General features: G+C 44.1%; 1 protein-coding gene across 5 annotated transcripts in view; it reads left to right on the top strand.

Moving 5' to 3' along the window:
* Positions 1-15,675, top strand: part of VMP1 (vacuole membrane protein 1) — a 143,561-nt gene that overhangs the window by 103,166 nt on the left and 24,720 nt on the right. For all 5 annotated transcript variants that reach the window (XM_087925147.1, XM_087925151.1, XM_026710161.2 and 2 more), the window contains 2 exons: positions 7,096-7,212; positions 12,282-12,343. In XM_087925147.1, the coding sequence (XP_087781273.1) occupies positions 7,096-7,212; positions 12,282-12,343 (179 nt within the window). The remainder of the gene's footprint in view (positions 1-7,095; positions 7,213-12,281; positions 12,344-15,675) is intronic.

Raw genomic sequence — 15,675 nt, 5'->3', positions numbered from 1 at the left:
CCATTTCCACCCCAGCAGGTGAAATACGATGTCTCAAGAAATCAATCGTGGTTTGTGCAAATTGACACTTCTCACGTTTAGCAAACAGGTAGTTATCACACAAACGTTGCAACACCAGCCACACATGTTGCCAATGTTCCTGCAGGGAGTCTGAGTAAATTAAAATGTTGTCTAAATAAATGACCACGAATTGATCCAACAAATCACGGAAAACATCGTGCATGAAATGCATGAACACAGCTGGGGCATTGGTTAATCCAAAAGGCATCACGGGATACTCAAAATGCCCGTACCTCGTCTGGAAAGCTGTTTTCCACTCGTCCCCTGCATGAATGCGAACCAGATTGTAGGCCCCATGCAAGTCCAGCTTCGTAAAGATCTTAGCTTGAGGAAGCTGCTCAATCAGTTCAGGGATGAGGGGAAGCGGGTACCGATTCCTCACTGTGATTGCATTCAACTTGAGGTAATCACAACACAAACGTAGCTCCCCCGATTTCTTTTTTACAAAAAGCACCGATACAGCCAATGGGGAGGTAAAAGGCCAGATAAACACTTTCTGGAGGTTCTTGTCAATAAAATCCCGCAACGCGGCCAATTCCGGTTCCGACAGGGAATATATCCAACCCACTGGCAATTTTGCATCAGGCAGCAAGTCGATTGGACAGTCATATGCCCAATGCGGAGGCAACTGATCCGCCTCCTTCTCCCGAAACACATCAACAAAGTCCACGAACTCTGCAGGTGGATCCAGGTCCATGGGTGTAGCCACACTCCCTGCACAGGAGCGCAAGCAATGATTGGCACACTTCCTATCAAAGAACTGCACAGCTCCAGATGACCAGTCAATCTTTGGATCATGGACCTGTAACCACTCTAAACCCAGCACCACTGTAAAATGAGGCACTGCGGTAACGTAGAACACAGTTTTCTCCACATGCTGCCCAATACGCATGCAAAGGGGTTTGGTTGCAGCAACCACAGGTCCCGAACAAAGGGGCTGACCATCAATCGTCTCCACCATTACTGGCAGGGACACCTGTTGCTGAGGAATGAACCACTGCTCTACAAAATAAGCATCCATGAAATTAGCTGTGGCCCCTGAGCCGACCAAGGCTTGGATCTCCACCGCTCCCACACCATGCACGAACACACTTGCTTTCAGCGCAAGATGCTTCACCAATAACAATTGTGGTGGAGATATCAAAGGTGGCAAGGATGGCAAGGTTGGTGAAGATGGCGAGCCTAAGGACTTTACACCCCGACCTACAGACCCCCGTAGGCCGAGCAATGCTTGTTTCTCACCACCACAGGCGTCACTGGTGTGGATGTCTTAACAGGACACTTGGCCGCACAATGGGCTCGATTGCCACAATAGAGGCATAAACCATCACGACAACGTCTCTGCATTTCTACTTGAGTCAGGCAAGGGCGCCCAGCCCCCAACAGCATGGGTTCCTCCAAAGGCACTTCCACCAAGGGTGCCGTCTTGCTGGAAACAGATACGGTCTCTGTCTGTCGTCGCACCCGTCGCTGCTGAAGTCTAGCATCAATACGAAGATACAAATGCATGAGCTCCTGAGGGGTGCGAGGGCATTCAGTGCGCGCCAACTCATCCAGGAGCTCCAACGACAAATCCTCCTGGAACTGGTCTAATAGTGCTGCCTCATTCCATTGTACATCCTGAGCAACCACCTGAAAACTAGCAATATAATCCATGAGTGAGCCACGCCCCTGCTTCAACTCTCTCAAACATCTGTTTGCTATTTGGCTTCAAACAGGGTCCTCAAACATGGCCTGAAACTATCGGCAAAACTCGGCGTAATTGTCCAACACCTGGTTGGGCTGGGTCAGCAGAGGCGTCACCCAACATGCTGCAGAGCCTGACAACAAACTAATCAAAAACCCCATCCTATCCTGGGCAGTGGGAAAGTCATAAGGCTGAAGGCTTATGTAAAGCTGGCACTGCCCAAAAAATGCAGGAAATTGGGCCAGCGAACCATCAAATTTATCTGCTACTGGGCATTTTCGGCATGGCCAGGCAGCTTGCATTTGTGCCACCTTTGCAGTCAAAAGAGCCACTTGCTGGCTTAACCGGGCAACCTCTGCTCTGAGCTGATCCATGGTCACCCACAAAAAGCAAAAATAAGTTGAAGGGGTGGCTGGAGTCAAAATGTGATGACCCGTAGTCTCTCAAAATAACCCAAAACCCAAAACATACATTAAAGTCCAGTAAGGCCTTCAACTTAACTTCACTGTTTTATTAGGCAGTTTAAAGTCACAAAAGTAAATAATGAGGCAAAGAGAAAACCAAAACAAACCGCATTGACGAGAGTTCCGAAGCAAGCCAAGATAACTAATTATAAATTCCAGGAAAATAACTGAGGAGAGTCCATGGGAAGAACGCCAGCAAAGGTAAACCTCTTTCAAAATAAACACTACATTGACTCCAGCAATTCTGACTGCGCAGTTACAAACTTATATACATAGCTCCCACCTGCAAGCTACGAGGAGGATCATGGTAATCTCGTCCTGAGTAGACCTCGCTTTTCCCTGATCCTCTCCTCCCTGTGTGACCTAGGATGGATAGGGGATGGACCTGGATCCACCTCTGACTGCCCAGCCGGCCTCTGCCCTTCCCCAGCCTCCTCCACCACCTCTGGAGCCACACTCCCACTCCCTGTTGGCTGTTCCTCCTCTTCCTCAGAGTCAGTCTCCACCAGGGGCATGACGCAACTAGGTAGCATCTAGGTATAAACAGAGAGCAAACCTCACTATAGAAATGGCTCACTTAACAACATAAATTTGAGGCTCAATTGTGGTCATAAGTTGAGGGCTATCTGTATAGGATCCTTTCATCTCTGAAGAAAAAGTGTGATATAAATCTAATAAACCGCAGTGCTTACAGTGGTTAGAGTGCAGTACTGCAGGCTACCTCTGCTGCCTGCCGGCTGCCTGCAATTTGGCAGTTCAAATCTCACAAGGCTCAAGGTTGACTCAGCCTTCCATCCTTCTGAGGTGGGTAAAACGAGGACACAGATTGTTGGGGGCAAGAGGCTGACTCTGTAAACCACTTAGAGAGGGCTGTAAAGCACTGTAAAGCCGTATATAAGTCTAAGTGCAATTGCTAAGTGCTAATAAGCAGCAAATGTTGTGTTTCTGGCCACAGTGATGAGCCGCTGAAGAAAAGGGTGGAACTCTGATTTATCCTAAAACAGAGAGGTGTAATTTATTTCACTCATAGTGAATGGGGTTGGAGTTTTTTTCCCTCTTCCTGGTGAGGTTGTGCAATACCAAAGCCTACGTGTGTTTGAATCTGAAAAGTGATTTGAGTGTTGAGCTGTCCCCAGCTTCCTCAAATCTTTTCAGTCCATTACAACATCCCCAAACTTAATTCTCGGTACATTTTGTGCTCTGGTGCAAATAAACATACGTCTGCTATTCTCTGGGTTTTGCTTCCAGATCCCGTGAATGCATCATCATAAACCGGGATAAAATCATAATCACATGCCCACCATTAGTCCTGTCGTACCGATAAATAAAAAGAAACAGAGCCATTTAAAAACTTTCAAAAAGTCGAAGTTCGTGGAAAGCAGCCTCTGTGTAACCTCAAAAAGTAGTGGAAAGGTTTTAATTTGCAAATGCTACCTCATCAGCTTACTGTCTCCACCTTTATTAACAAATTTATACAACTGGCTCATCCAAACTTTTCCATGCTTATAGGAAGCAACCTGAGCTGGATTTTTTTTTTCCTTTTAGCCACCAAAAATTGGACACTGAGAACTGAATTGATTATTGACTGCTCTTGTTTGTTCTTCAAATTCATGTTTATTATTAGTGCAGCGAGGTTCAGCCTATGCACAGAGTTATTTCATTGCTATTTCAGAGACTAAATATGAATTACCTTTTTTTTAAAAAAAGCCTCTTTTAACCACTGTGGAAATATGGAATATGTATGTGTTAATCTGGACCAAGTCCGGGATGTTCTCTTGCAAACCTTGTCTAGACGAGGGATAAAGAGTTAGGATTTTAAACACGACGTACAAACTGTTTAAAACACGCTCCCTTTCTTTGCGGCAAGTAGTAACTTTATTTACAGTCTGTTTGGGGAAAATGGACTGACCGTTTTGTCTGTTCGCAGCATTTATGTAGCATTTGTGGGCATTTTCTAAGTAGGCCTCGGGGGAAAAAATATGCTCCGCGTGTAAATATTTTAAGCTCACCCCAAGTGTTTATGTAACTTAATTTTTCTCAATGGCCAGAGAATCTTTTTCCCAACAGCTTTTGAGTTTTGTGTATCAAATAGCATAACAACCTTCACCATGCCAGGAAAAATGACTTTAGAAATAGAAAACCATTTTTTTAAAAAAATGTTGACCATTGTTTATTTCGCCTAAAGAGGCAGATGGAGGATTCAGCAACATAAATCCTGTTAAAAGTGACCTTGAAAGTGACCACCTCCCTGCCCAGGATGGGAAACCTCAGATCACCCAAGAGAAATGGCACAACTTCTGTTTGAAAATTCTCCAGGAGAATTTTCTGGAATTATGCTGGAATATATATGGCTATCATGTCTACCTCTATCTTCTTCTATGTTCTGCTTTTCTTTCTTTTTTTCTTTCTCATTCTCTCTTTCCTTCCTTCTTTTTCTTTCTCTTTCTTTTTTCTTTCTATCTATCTATCTATCTTCCTTCCTTCCTTCCTTCCTTCCTTCCTTCCTTCCTTCCTTCCTTCCTTCCTTCCTTCTGCTTCCTTCCCCATCCAGCCATCTCACTGTTTTATACCAAGCATATATTTTTCATTAAAAGGATGCTTTAGATCAGTTTTTTTTTCAAACTTGACAATTTTAACTATGGGTGGACTTCCAGAATTCCTCAATCTCTTTCTATAACAATGAGGTCTAGACACCAAAGAGGAAAAAATAAATTCCAAAAATGTGGATTGTAGAAAGCAAAGTAATATGACTTTGGCAGGTCCATATTGGTATTTCTCAGTTTCCTGACTGGCAAATTAACAATTATTAAAGGACCACATAAAAAAGTGAAAATGGCAGCTGGAGCCCACAAAAAAAAAAATAGATGGTTGTGAAGCCATACGGTTACAGCCACTGCTTGCTTCCAGTTGACAATGGTGGGTCAAATTATCTCTTTTAAGGTATAATTGGTTTAAAAGCTGGCTGAATGACTTTGGTACAATCTCACCAGGAGACGGTGAGTTCTAGTTCTGCCTTGGGCATGAAAGCCAGCTGGGTGACTTTGGGCCAGTCCCTCTCTCTCAGCCCAACCCACCTCACAGGGTTGTTGTCCTGGGGAAAATAGGGGGAGGAAGGAATATTTGGTATATTCACTCTCCTTGAGTTATTTATAAAAACAATAAAGGCAGGGTATCAATAAAATAAATAAATGTTGTAAACTATTCATGTCAAATCTAACCCCCAAATATAGCAATTGTTAATTTTTCAGCTAGGATCCTTTGCTCTTCAGACATTAGAGATTGGACCACCATTTTGTCTGAAATGATATAGGGTTTCCTGTTTGAGCAAGGGGTTGGACTAGAAGACCTCCAAGGACCCTTCCAACTCTTGTTTTTCTGTTAGAAAAGCAGCCATTTTGTTCTTTTCTTTCTGTTCCTCTTCATCTCAACAGCATTCATAGCAAATAAATGCCAGGTTTATTCTCTCCCCCCCTCCCCACTCCGGGGGAGGGGGTTTCAGACACACTGTTCACCAGAGATCCATTTTTGGAGACTGACTCACTGGACCAAAACACTTGTTGATGGGGGAGGGCAAGAGGTGGAGGATATTTGATAAATGGCTATAAAATGGCTGGCTGTGGTTTCTGTGCATTTCTTATGGAAGACGTCGGTCGAGCTGTTTCTAATCTGGACTTTCAGGGAAAAAAAACAACAGAGTTGTGGGCAAGACCTTACTTCATCTGGAACAGCGTCTAGCTGAGAGGTCTCTCTCTTTTTTAAAAAAACAAAACAAAACCAAAATCATGGGCTGTCACACCAACATTTCTTAAGCAGAACTGTCAAAAAACATGAGAAAGGTATTCAGAAAATGGGTTAAAAACCTAGACCAACATACTCAGAGGTTCAGAAGTTCTCAAACTTGTGATCTGAGGGAGCTGTGGATGGTTTGAGGGCTCCGGCCCTGTGGTGATTATGGAAAACTCGCCACTATGTGGTCTTGCTTCATTTCTTTTCAATTGAAATACTGTGATGAATTCTGTCCAGATTTTCAACCAGGCTAAGAAAGCTGTGGTTTTAATAAGACCCTGGCTGGTTTAGACCAATGTTTCTCAAGTTTGGGCAAATTTAAGATATGTGGACTTCAATTCCCAGAATCCCCCAGCCAGCAAGGTTCAAATCATGAGCATATTTAGGGCAACATTCATTTACTGAGTCACAAGCAGCATAGAATATTCTGCAGAAGATTGCCACTAACCATGGAGGTTTTATTTACTGGGCTTCCTAACCACTAGTCCTTGATGGTCCTGTCGTGTTTCTTGAGCCTGTCTCATTCCCAGAATAATTTTAAGAAGAGATTGGACAATTTATTTGTCTGAAATGGCATAGGGTTTCGTGCTTGAGTAGGGGATTGGACTAGAAGACCTCTAAAGTCCCTTCCAACTGTATTCTGTCAAGGTAATCCTCAACTTACAACCCTTCACTTAGTGACGGTTTGAAGTTACAACAAAAGTGGCTTATGACCATTTTTCACACTTACGGCATACCCACAGTCATGTGACCAAAAGTTGGACACTTGGCAACTGATTCATATTTATGACAGTGTCCCGTAGTCCTGCGATCCCCTTTTGCGACCTCTGACGAGCAAAGTCAGTGGGGAAGGACCGATTCACTTAACAACCATGTGACTCACTTAACAACTGCAGTGATCCATTTAACAAATGGTGGCAAGTAAGGTTGTAAAATGGGGTGAAACTCGCTTAACAACTGTCTTGCTTAGCAACGGAATTTTTTTTGGGGGGGGTCATTTGCAGTCGTGATTCGAGGGCTACCCGTATTTACGACAGCCGTTCCTGGAACGTTGTATGTGGAGGTGTATGCTAATCCCGCTTCTCTTTCTCCTCCCAGATTCCCAACCCTCTCTTCGACTTGGCCGGGATAACATGTGGACATTTCCTGGTTCCCTTTTGGACCTTTTTTGGAGCCACCTTGATTGGAAAAGCCATCATCAAAATGCACATCCAGGTAATTTACCTACCAAGATCAAAGCTTTCTACCTTCTTGTCAAGGTGGACTAAAACAATTGCGTTCACTTCTGCCGCTTTTGGCTGTGGAGATACTCCATCCATCTGGGTCATGGTTGTCCCAAAGATGCTTTTTCAAAAGGCAACTGGGCTTTCTTTTTTTTTAGAATAGGATTCTCTTTCTCTTTTCACTTCTCCTCCCAAAAGCTGCTGCTTTTTTTCTTCTAAGAGCCAGTCACTTTCCCTCAGCCTTGGGAAGCAGGCAATGGCCAACCAGTTTTGAAAAACCTTGCCAAGAAAACAACAGGGAATGATCTAGGCCAGGGGCGCCAAACTCGATTTCATTGAGGGCCGCATCAGGGTTGTGTTTGACCTCGGGGGGGCTGGTGGGGGCATGGCCAGCTCGACATCACTCGTGTCGGGGGCACCTGTGATGGCCAAGTGCTAAGGCAAGACTTCCCTCAGACCCTCCTTCCCTCTCATAATCTTCCTCCCTCCTCTTCTTTTTCCTTCCCTCTTCCTTCTCCTTCTTCTTCCTTCCCCTTTTTCCTTACTTTTCCTTCCTTGCTCTCTTCTCATCTTCCCTTCTTTGTCTTTGCCTTTCCTCTTTTCCTTTCTCCTTTCCTGTCCTTTCTTGCATGCTCAAATGCAAAAGGGAAAACATTTATCTTCTTGTTTTGTTTTTAGTTTGTTTCGCTAACCCGCTGACAGGGAAAACGGAGGTCGGGCGGGGGGGGCACATGGGGCCTCTCCGGGCCCCGTTTTTTGGTCAGGACAGCGTCCAGCAACCCTCTGCCGGTGAAAACAGAGCTTGTGGGGTTGGGGGAGTCGGCGCACACAACTCTCCGGTGCTTTGTTTTTGCTGGAAGAGGCACCGCGGACCGGTCCTTGGCTATTTCCAGGGCGCCCCGTGGGCCAGATCTAAGCACCCCATGAGTCAGATCTGGCCCCCGGTCCTTGAGTTTGACACCCCTGATCTAGGCAGTCACCAGGCATTAGAATGGAAGAAGCTTCTTGCATGAGAAACAAAACATATTCGAAGAAAAAAACAAAACGAAGAAAGCCCAATCGCCTTTTGGAAAAAGCGCCTTGGAACATCCACCCTTCTTGCTTCCCAGGAATTGCCTTCTTCTTAGCAAGCTTCAGGGCCGCCATAAGCCCATCTAACACCCATTGCTTTGTTCCTTGGTGAGCATATTATCACCAAACATCCATTGGAATATGTCCGTGTTATCATAGCAAGGCTTCCTCCCTCCTGAGTGAGCGTCATAGCTGAATGCAGGTAGTCCTCAACTTACGTCCATCATTGATCCTGGAATTATGATTATACATTGTGCTGTTGTTAAGCAGGTCACCACCCGAGATGCCCGATTTTACAACCTTTTTTGTGTCGGTTGTTAAATGAATGTCTGGTTTAACAAAAAGAAGGACTAGGGGTGACAGGATAGCAGTCTTCCAATATCTGAGGGGCTGCCCCAGAGAAGAGGGGGGCAGGCTATTCTCCAAAGCACCTGTAGGCAGGGCGAGAAGCAACGGATGGAAACTCATCAAGGAGAGAAGCAACCTAGAACTAAGGAGGAATTTCCGATTAATTAACTAGTGGAACAAATTACCTCTAGAAATTGTGGGTGCTCCTTCACTAGAGGTTTTTAAGAAGGGATTGGGCAACCATTTGTCTGAAATAGTTTAGGATTTCCTGCCTGAGGTTGGACTAAAAGACCTCCAAGTTCCCTTGAAACTCTGTTATTCGGAATCTCTGTGGTTGTTAAGCAAACCCCATGGTCATTAAGCAAATCAGTTGTCTGCAATGGGCATTCCCATATCTTCCACCAGTAGATTTTTTTTTTTTTTCGAATTATCACAGGTTCTTCCCCAAACTTGGAAATCTCGTTTCTTCAAATTTGGGCTGGACTCCTTCTGCAAAAGCCTCTCAGATATGCATAGCTGGCGATTATATTGGCGTATTATCTCTTAATCATCCCTTCTGCAGACTAAACATAGCCAGCTCCTTTGCAAGGAAACAGGCCTATTCTGTATACATTACCTGGGGAACATATCTTCAGAATTTAGGCGAGCTAACTTTGTGGGTAAGCAGACGAAAAAGAAATCTCAGCCATTCGTTGTCCAAACTTTGCTGGCTGGAAGAATTTGTTTAATCGGCAAGTGGTTGAAAGAAGGTGAAAAAAAGAAAGAAAGAAAGAAAGAAAATGTTTATTTTTAGATTCTCTACACATGGCTCATCGCAGCTTTAATCTCGGAAGAGGCATTTAGCCTTGCCCTCTCTTACTATGACTTGTAAGATCGGAGGAGCCAACCCGGCCAACCTTTATGACCTGTGGATTTCAATTCCCAGAATTCCTGAGCCAGCATAGAAGGTTGCAAAAAGGGGATAAGCTGACCCCGGGACACTGCAACCATCATAAATATGAGTCAGTTGGCAAGGGTCTGGAGTTTGATCACGTGACCACGATGGGGATGTCGCAGTGGTCGTAAGTGTGAAAAACCTAGGTCACTTTTTTCAGTGCCGTTGTAACTTCGGTTACTAAAATGGACCATTGCACGTCTAGGATGGCCTGTCTTTTTATGATGTTGGAGGGGGACATGCATGTTTAGGAAATTAGCTCCCCATTCACTCTGGGCTTGATTTTGGGGTGCACGCTAAAAAGCCAAGTGATTGTAACATAAAAGGGGAGATTTTATAGTAGCTGCTTTCTGTTTGGCCCCAGGAGCGAGGGATTTGGTTTTTGAACCTCCTACAGCTGGCTAAATTCGCCCAAATCCTCAAAACACACACACACGCTTGCAAAGATGCAGAGCGTGAACGTTTGGGACGCCATAGCACAATGTTCTTGAAAAAAAAGAGACACGCAGTTCCAGATTGGCTGAAAAATGGGAAACAAAGCCTTGGAATTATATGACAAATACACAATTTAACCAATGTTGACTAGTCTGGGAACCTTCCCCCACTGTACCGCAAGTGGTATACATCACAATAAATGACAGTTTAAAACAGCAACAACTCTTAGAACAGTTTGTCTTCCAAGAGTTATCTCAGCAAAGCTGAACATTTCTGTCTGCTTATCCTCGGGGAATGCTATATATATCGTACCCTTTCTCCAACCTGGCGCCCTCCAGATATGTCAGCCTGCAACTTCGAGAATTCCCCCAAATTAGCAAACTGTTGGGGGAAGTTAAAGCCCAGAGAGAAACCAGGTTGGAGAGGAGGGTTATTTCAATTTTTACCATGCAGATAGTCCTCGACTTACATCAGTTCATTTAGTAATCATTCACGGTTGCAACGACATTGGACCAAGTCACTTTTGATCGTTTTTCACGCTTACGACCATTGCAGCGTTCCCGTGGTGACGTGATCAAAATTCAGGTGCTTGGCAACTGACTCATATTTATGACGGTTGCAGTGTCCCAGGGGAGTAAGCGTCCACCTTTTGTGACCTTTTGACAAGCAAGGCCAATGGGGAAGCCACATTCACCTAACAACCATGCCCCTAACTTAACAACTGCAGTGATTCGCTTCACAACTGTGGCAAGAAAGGTCACAAAATGGGACAAAACTCAGTTAACTAATGTCTCACTTAGCAACAGAAATGTTGGTCTCAGTTGCGGTGGTAAGTCAAGGACTACCTGTATTTCAATTTACCATGTAGGGGTTTTCTTGTAACATAGAGGTTAATTTAACTAAGAGGCAATTTGGTCTAGTGGTTAAAGTAAGGAGGCTAGGAGTTCATTTCCCTGCCTTAGCCATGAAAGCCATCTGGATGAGTTTGGGCCAGATACCAGGAGACTGTGAGTTCTAGTTCTGCTTTAGGCATGAAAACTGGCTGGGTGTCTTTGGGCCGATCACCAGGAGACAGTGAGTTCTAGTTCTGCCTTAGGCATGAAAGCTGGCTGGGTGTCTTTGGGCCGATCACCAGGAGACAGTGAATTCTAGTCCCGCCTTAGGCATGAAAGCTGGCTGGATGTCTTTGGGCTGATCACCAGGAGACAGTGAGTTCTAGTTTGCCTTAGGCATGAAAACTGGCTGGATGTCTTTGGGCTGATCACCAGGAGACAGTGAGTTCTAGTTCCGCCTTAGGCATGAAAGCTGGGTGGGTGACTTTGGGCCAATCACCAGGAGACAGTGAGTTCTAGTTCTGCCCTAGGCATGAGAAATACAGTAGCTGCGTGACTTTGGGCCAACTACCAGGAGACAGTGAGTTCTAGCCCTTTCGTGTGTTTCAGGCATGAAAGATTACTCACTCTCAGCCCAACCCACCTCCCAGGCTTCTTGTTGTGGTGCAAACAGAAGGAGGCAGGTGTGTTCGCTGCAGGCTGCTACTGGGTTGCCGCTGTGGTCACGTAATACTCATTTTCAATGTTCTGTGACAGTTTACTCATCAGTTTCACAATCTCTTGTTCTTTCGGCACCCAGTGGCAGCCACTTACCTGCCTGCTAGGGAAGGAGGGAGAAGAAAAGAAGGAGGGAGGGAGGGAAGGAGAAATCTGATACTTCCTTCCAGATTCACACAAGGAAAACGCAATGGGGAAGCCCGCAGGAAATCAGAAGTCTTACTTTCCCTCGGCCATTCTTGTTTCTCTGTTTAAATAGGGAAGTATTTCTGAAACAATGGCCCCATCGAGTATGTGTCATCTAGTTAGTAAACTATTTCTGTAGAATGCGAAGCCATATTTTTAGATTCCACTTCCAGAAGAGTTGGAAAGAAAGTCAGCTGGCCAGTAGGACCGCTGGTGGGTGACCTCTGAAGGGCCATCCAAAGTCTAAGGCATTGTTGGAGCAGAACCCGTGGCCTTCTTTCGCTTCCTTTCTCCGCCCAAAGAATAGACTCATCATGATTAGATTAATCATCCCTGAGAAAAAGGATGTGACCAAAAGAGATGGGGGGGAGGGGGGAGAAATTTGAAGAATTGGGGTATCATTACGCGAACTTGGGAAAAGGAACGTCATCAGCACAAGAGCAATCAAGGAACTGAACAGGCACCCCCGCGTTGTTTCCTTGTCTCCCTTTCAGCATTTGTCTGACTCTTGTGTGTGCTTTGTGGTTGTTCCTCCAGAAACTTTTTGTGATCATCACCTTCAGCAGACACATAGTGGAACAGATGGTCTCCTTAATTGGGTGAGTACAACAGCTCTAAGGTCATTGATGGTTGAAAATGGCTCCACTCAAGTCTAACTTCATAGCTGTGTTCTTCAGCCTGGGCAACTTTAAGATGGGTGGACTTGAAGTCCCAGAATTCCCCAGCCAGCATGGATGGCTGGGGAATTCTGGGACTTGAAGTCTATCCGTCTTAAAGTTGCTTAGGTTAAGCAGCTTAGCTCTTTGTCAATAAGGGACAGTGCTGAACCCATGCTGAATAAAAGCTGCCGCCCCCTCTAGATGCCTTCACCTTAATTTTTAAAAGCATTTCACAATCTCTTTTAAAATGGCACACTAATAGAGGCAACCCAGTATGACTCCGGGCTGCCAGCTCTGATGATCAAGTGATGGGATATGGATTTGAACATTGGTACAGGAGCTCCAGTGGTTTTGTATTTTTATTGAGCCTCAGTGCAGTTTTAGTTGGTCTTTTGTTTGAATGAAGTTCTTTCTCTCTCTCTCTCTTTTTAAAATTTGTTCACTGCCCAGAGTTTCGTAGATGAATGGACGACCTTATAAGATGAGTGGATGGATGAGTGGGTGGATGGAGGAATGGATGGATGGATGGAGATCAGATGGATGACTGGATGGATGGACAAAGTAGGATGGATGGAGAAAGAACTAGATTGGATGGATGGATGGATGGATGGATGGAAAGAGAGGATGACTGGATGGATGGATGGACAAAGAAGGATGGATAGAGAAAGAGCTAGATTGGATGGATGGATGGATGGATGGAGAGAGAGAGTTCAGATGGATGACTGGATGGATAGATGGATGGATGGATGGAGACAGAGAGAGAGATATCGGATGGATGGGTGGATGGGCAGATGGATAGACAGATAGATTAAACAAGCTTGAGGACTAAAGCTCCACAGTATCCCACATTCTATTTTGGCACCCCTGATCCTCCCCCCAATTGCTGAAAATTATGACTTCTCAGAAAACTGAGCTCCAACTTAGATTACACTTTTATAAAAAAAAATCTTGAACCTTTTCCCTGAACTTTGAAAATTGGGGAGGGGGGGGTTCCCCCCACAAGGGAATCCAAAACTCCTCCCTCTGTTGGTGCAGGTCCTTGCTTTCCCTGAATTCAGTCCATGATATTCTTTCTTTCTTTCTTTCTTTCTTTCTTTCTTTCTTTCTTTCTTTCTTTCTTTCTTTCTTTCTTTCTTTCTTTCTTTCTTTCTTTCTTTCTTTCTTTCTTTCTTTCTTTTAAGAGGTGTAAAGTGTAGCCCTTGGCTGTAGGAAGGTGGCTTCATCCCAATTAGGGCGTCAATGTAAATAAACAACAATATCAGGGAGACTTCACAGCAGCAAAGCCAATCCAAGGGCCATCACTGCTCATTTGAGCGGGATTTCCTGTTTTCCAATAAGTCACTCGAACTCACTTCATCCTAGAGGATGCTTGTCACGGCTGCTACCCCTGAACTCTGCTAGAATTGGCTCAGCCGCGTGGTTTGTTGGCTTCAGTGAATCAGAGATTGAATACCGGTTAGACTTAGGCAGGATCGTGTGGCTGAAATATAGGGAAAAAAGGGGTTAAAAGTGGCTTTTTATATGGAATATTATGGGTAATGTCAAAAGAACTGTGCTCAGGAAAAGGCTGTGTAGGCAGAAGAGGGGAACATATTAGTAACGTGCTGTTTCATTAACAGAACCTGCTCACTTATTCATGGTTTGAATGTTCACTTATACAAATATATTTTTCCCTTTTGCTGCCCTAACAAGAATATCCATCTGTGCTAGGAAGTGATTCAGGCTTGGATTTATTGCTCTCTTCAGCAGGAAATGGAGCAAAGCTGTAGATAACGTGAATGCAATTATTGTTTTTAAAACATCTCTGCACTGTCCTGCTGTTAAATGAAACAATGGCAGTTTTAAAATGTATACGTCTATAAACGTTTTTGACCTGGGAGCAGCTGGGTGTGCTCTTAAATTAAACCATAAAGTATTTTTGAATGAATAATAACATGACACCCTGTCTGAAGTGTGTGTGTGTGTGTGTGTGTGTGTGTGTGTGTGTTGTTGTTGTTGTTTTAAAAATGGAAATTATCCTTAACAGTCTTTGTTCTTTTCTGGCACAATTATCTTGAACCTAGTTCTTCGGAGTTCAGAGGAAGGTTGAAAACCAGGTCCATTAACTGTTTGCCCTGATTATGTGTCCCTGTGTGTTTTGGGCTGTGTATGTTTGTGTAGGGAAGAGACTAGTTTGTGTTGCCATCAAATCCATCTGTGGCTACCTTGAGGTCGCATACACAAAATCCTTAACTTACAACCTCAGTGGAGCCCAACGTTTCTGTTTCTAAACTTGACAGTTGATAAGTGAGGCGTGTCCCATTTTACGTCCTTTTTTGCCACAGTTGTTAAGCGGATCGCTGTGGTTGTTAAGTGAACCGTGTGGTTGTTAATTGAATCTGGCTCCCCCCACCCGTTGGCTTTGCCTGTCGGAAGTCAGCTGGGAAGGTCACACGTGGTGATCGGATGACCCCGGGGTGAAGCAGCCAACATAAGTACATGCCAGTTGCCAAGCATCTGAATTTTGATCACGTGACCATGGGGATGCTGCAGCGATCGCAAGTATGAAAACTGGCCATAAGTCATTTTTCTCTGTACCATCGTCACTTCGAACAGTCACTAAAAGAATGGCTGTAGGTCGAGGATTACCTGTATTTTGAGCCAGATACCTTCAGCCTGTATGTCTTTTTCTTTCCTCTTGCCTATCTGTTTTCCCTCTGGACCCAGGTGTCTCCCACTCCACCATCCAGAAGACAAAAAAGTCCTTTATCCTTCTAGTCATTCTTGAAGTTAATATATGTATTTATTAAATTTGTATGGTGGTGGCCATCCTGCAACTTGAAACAGTTTATAAGATAAAAATGACAACATAAAACATATAGATAGATGATAGATAGATAGATAGATAGATAGATAGATAGATAGATAGATAGATAGATAGATAGATGATAGATGGATGGATAGATAGATAATGGATAGATGATAGATAGATAGATGATAGATAGATGATAGATAGATAGATAAATAGATGATAGATGGATGGATGGATAGACAGACAGACAGACAGATGGATGGATAGATAGTAGATAGATGATAGATAGATAGACAGACAGACAGACAGACAGACAGACAGATAGATAGATAGATAGATAATGGATGGATGGATAGATAGATAGATAGATAGACAGACAGACAGACAGATATTTAAATAATATATACATAAATGATAAATACTGCAAACAGTTTTGGTCATCACATCGCAAAAAAAGATGTTGAGACTTTGGAAAAAGTGC

The sequence above is a fragment of the Pseudonaja textilis genome, chromosome 1 (assembly GCF_049901715.1).
Source record: "Pseudonaja textilis isolate UNSWEBS1 chromosome 1, rPseTex1.2, whole genome shotgun sequence".
Lineage (NCBI taxonomy): Eukaryota > Metazoa > Chordata > Lepidosauria > Squamata > Elapidae > Pseudonaja > Pseudonaja textilis.
The sequence above is the reverse complement of the archived record's forward strand: the minus strand, read 5'-3'. Positions and strand labels throughout refer to the sequence as shown.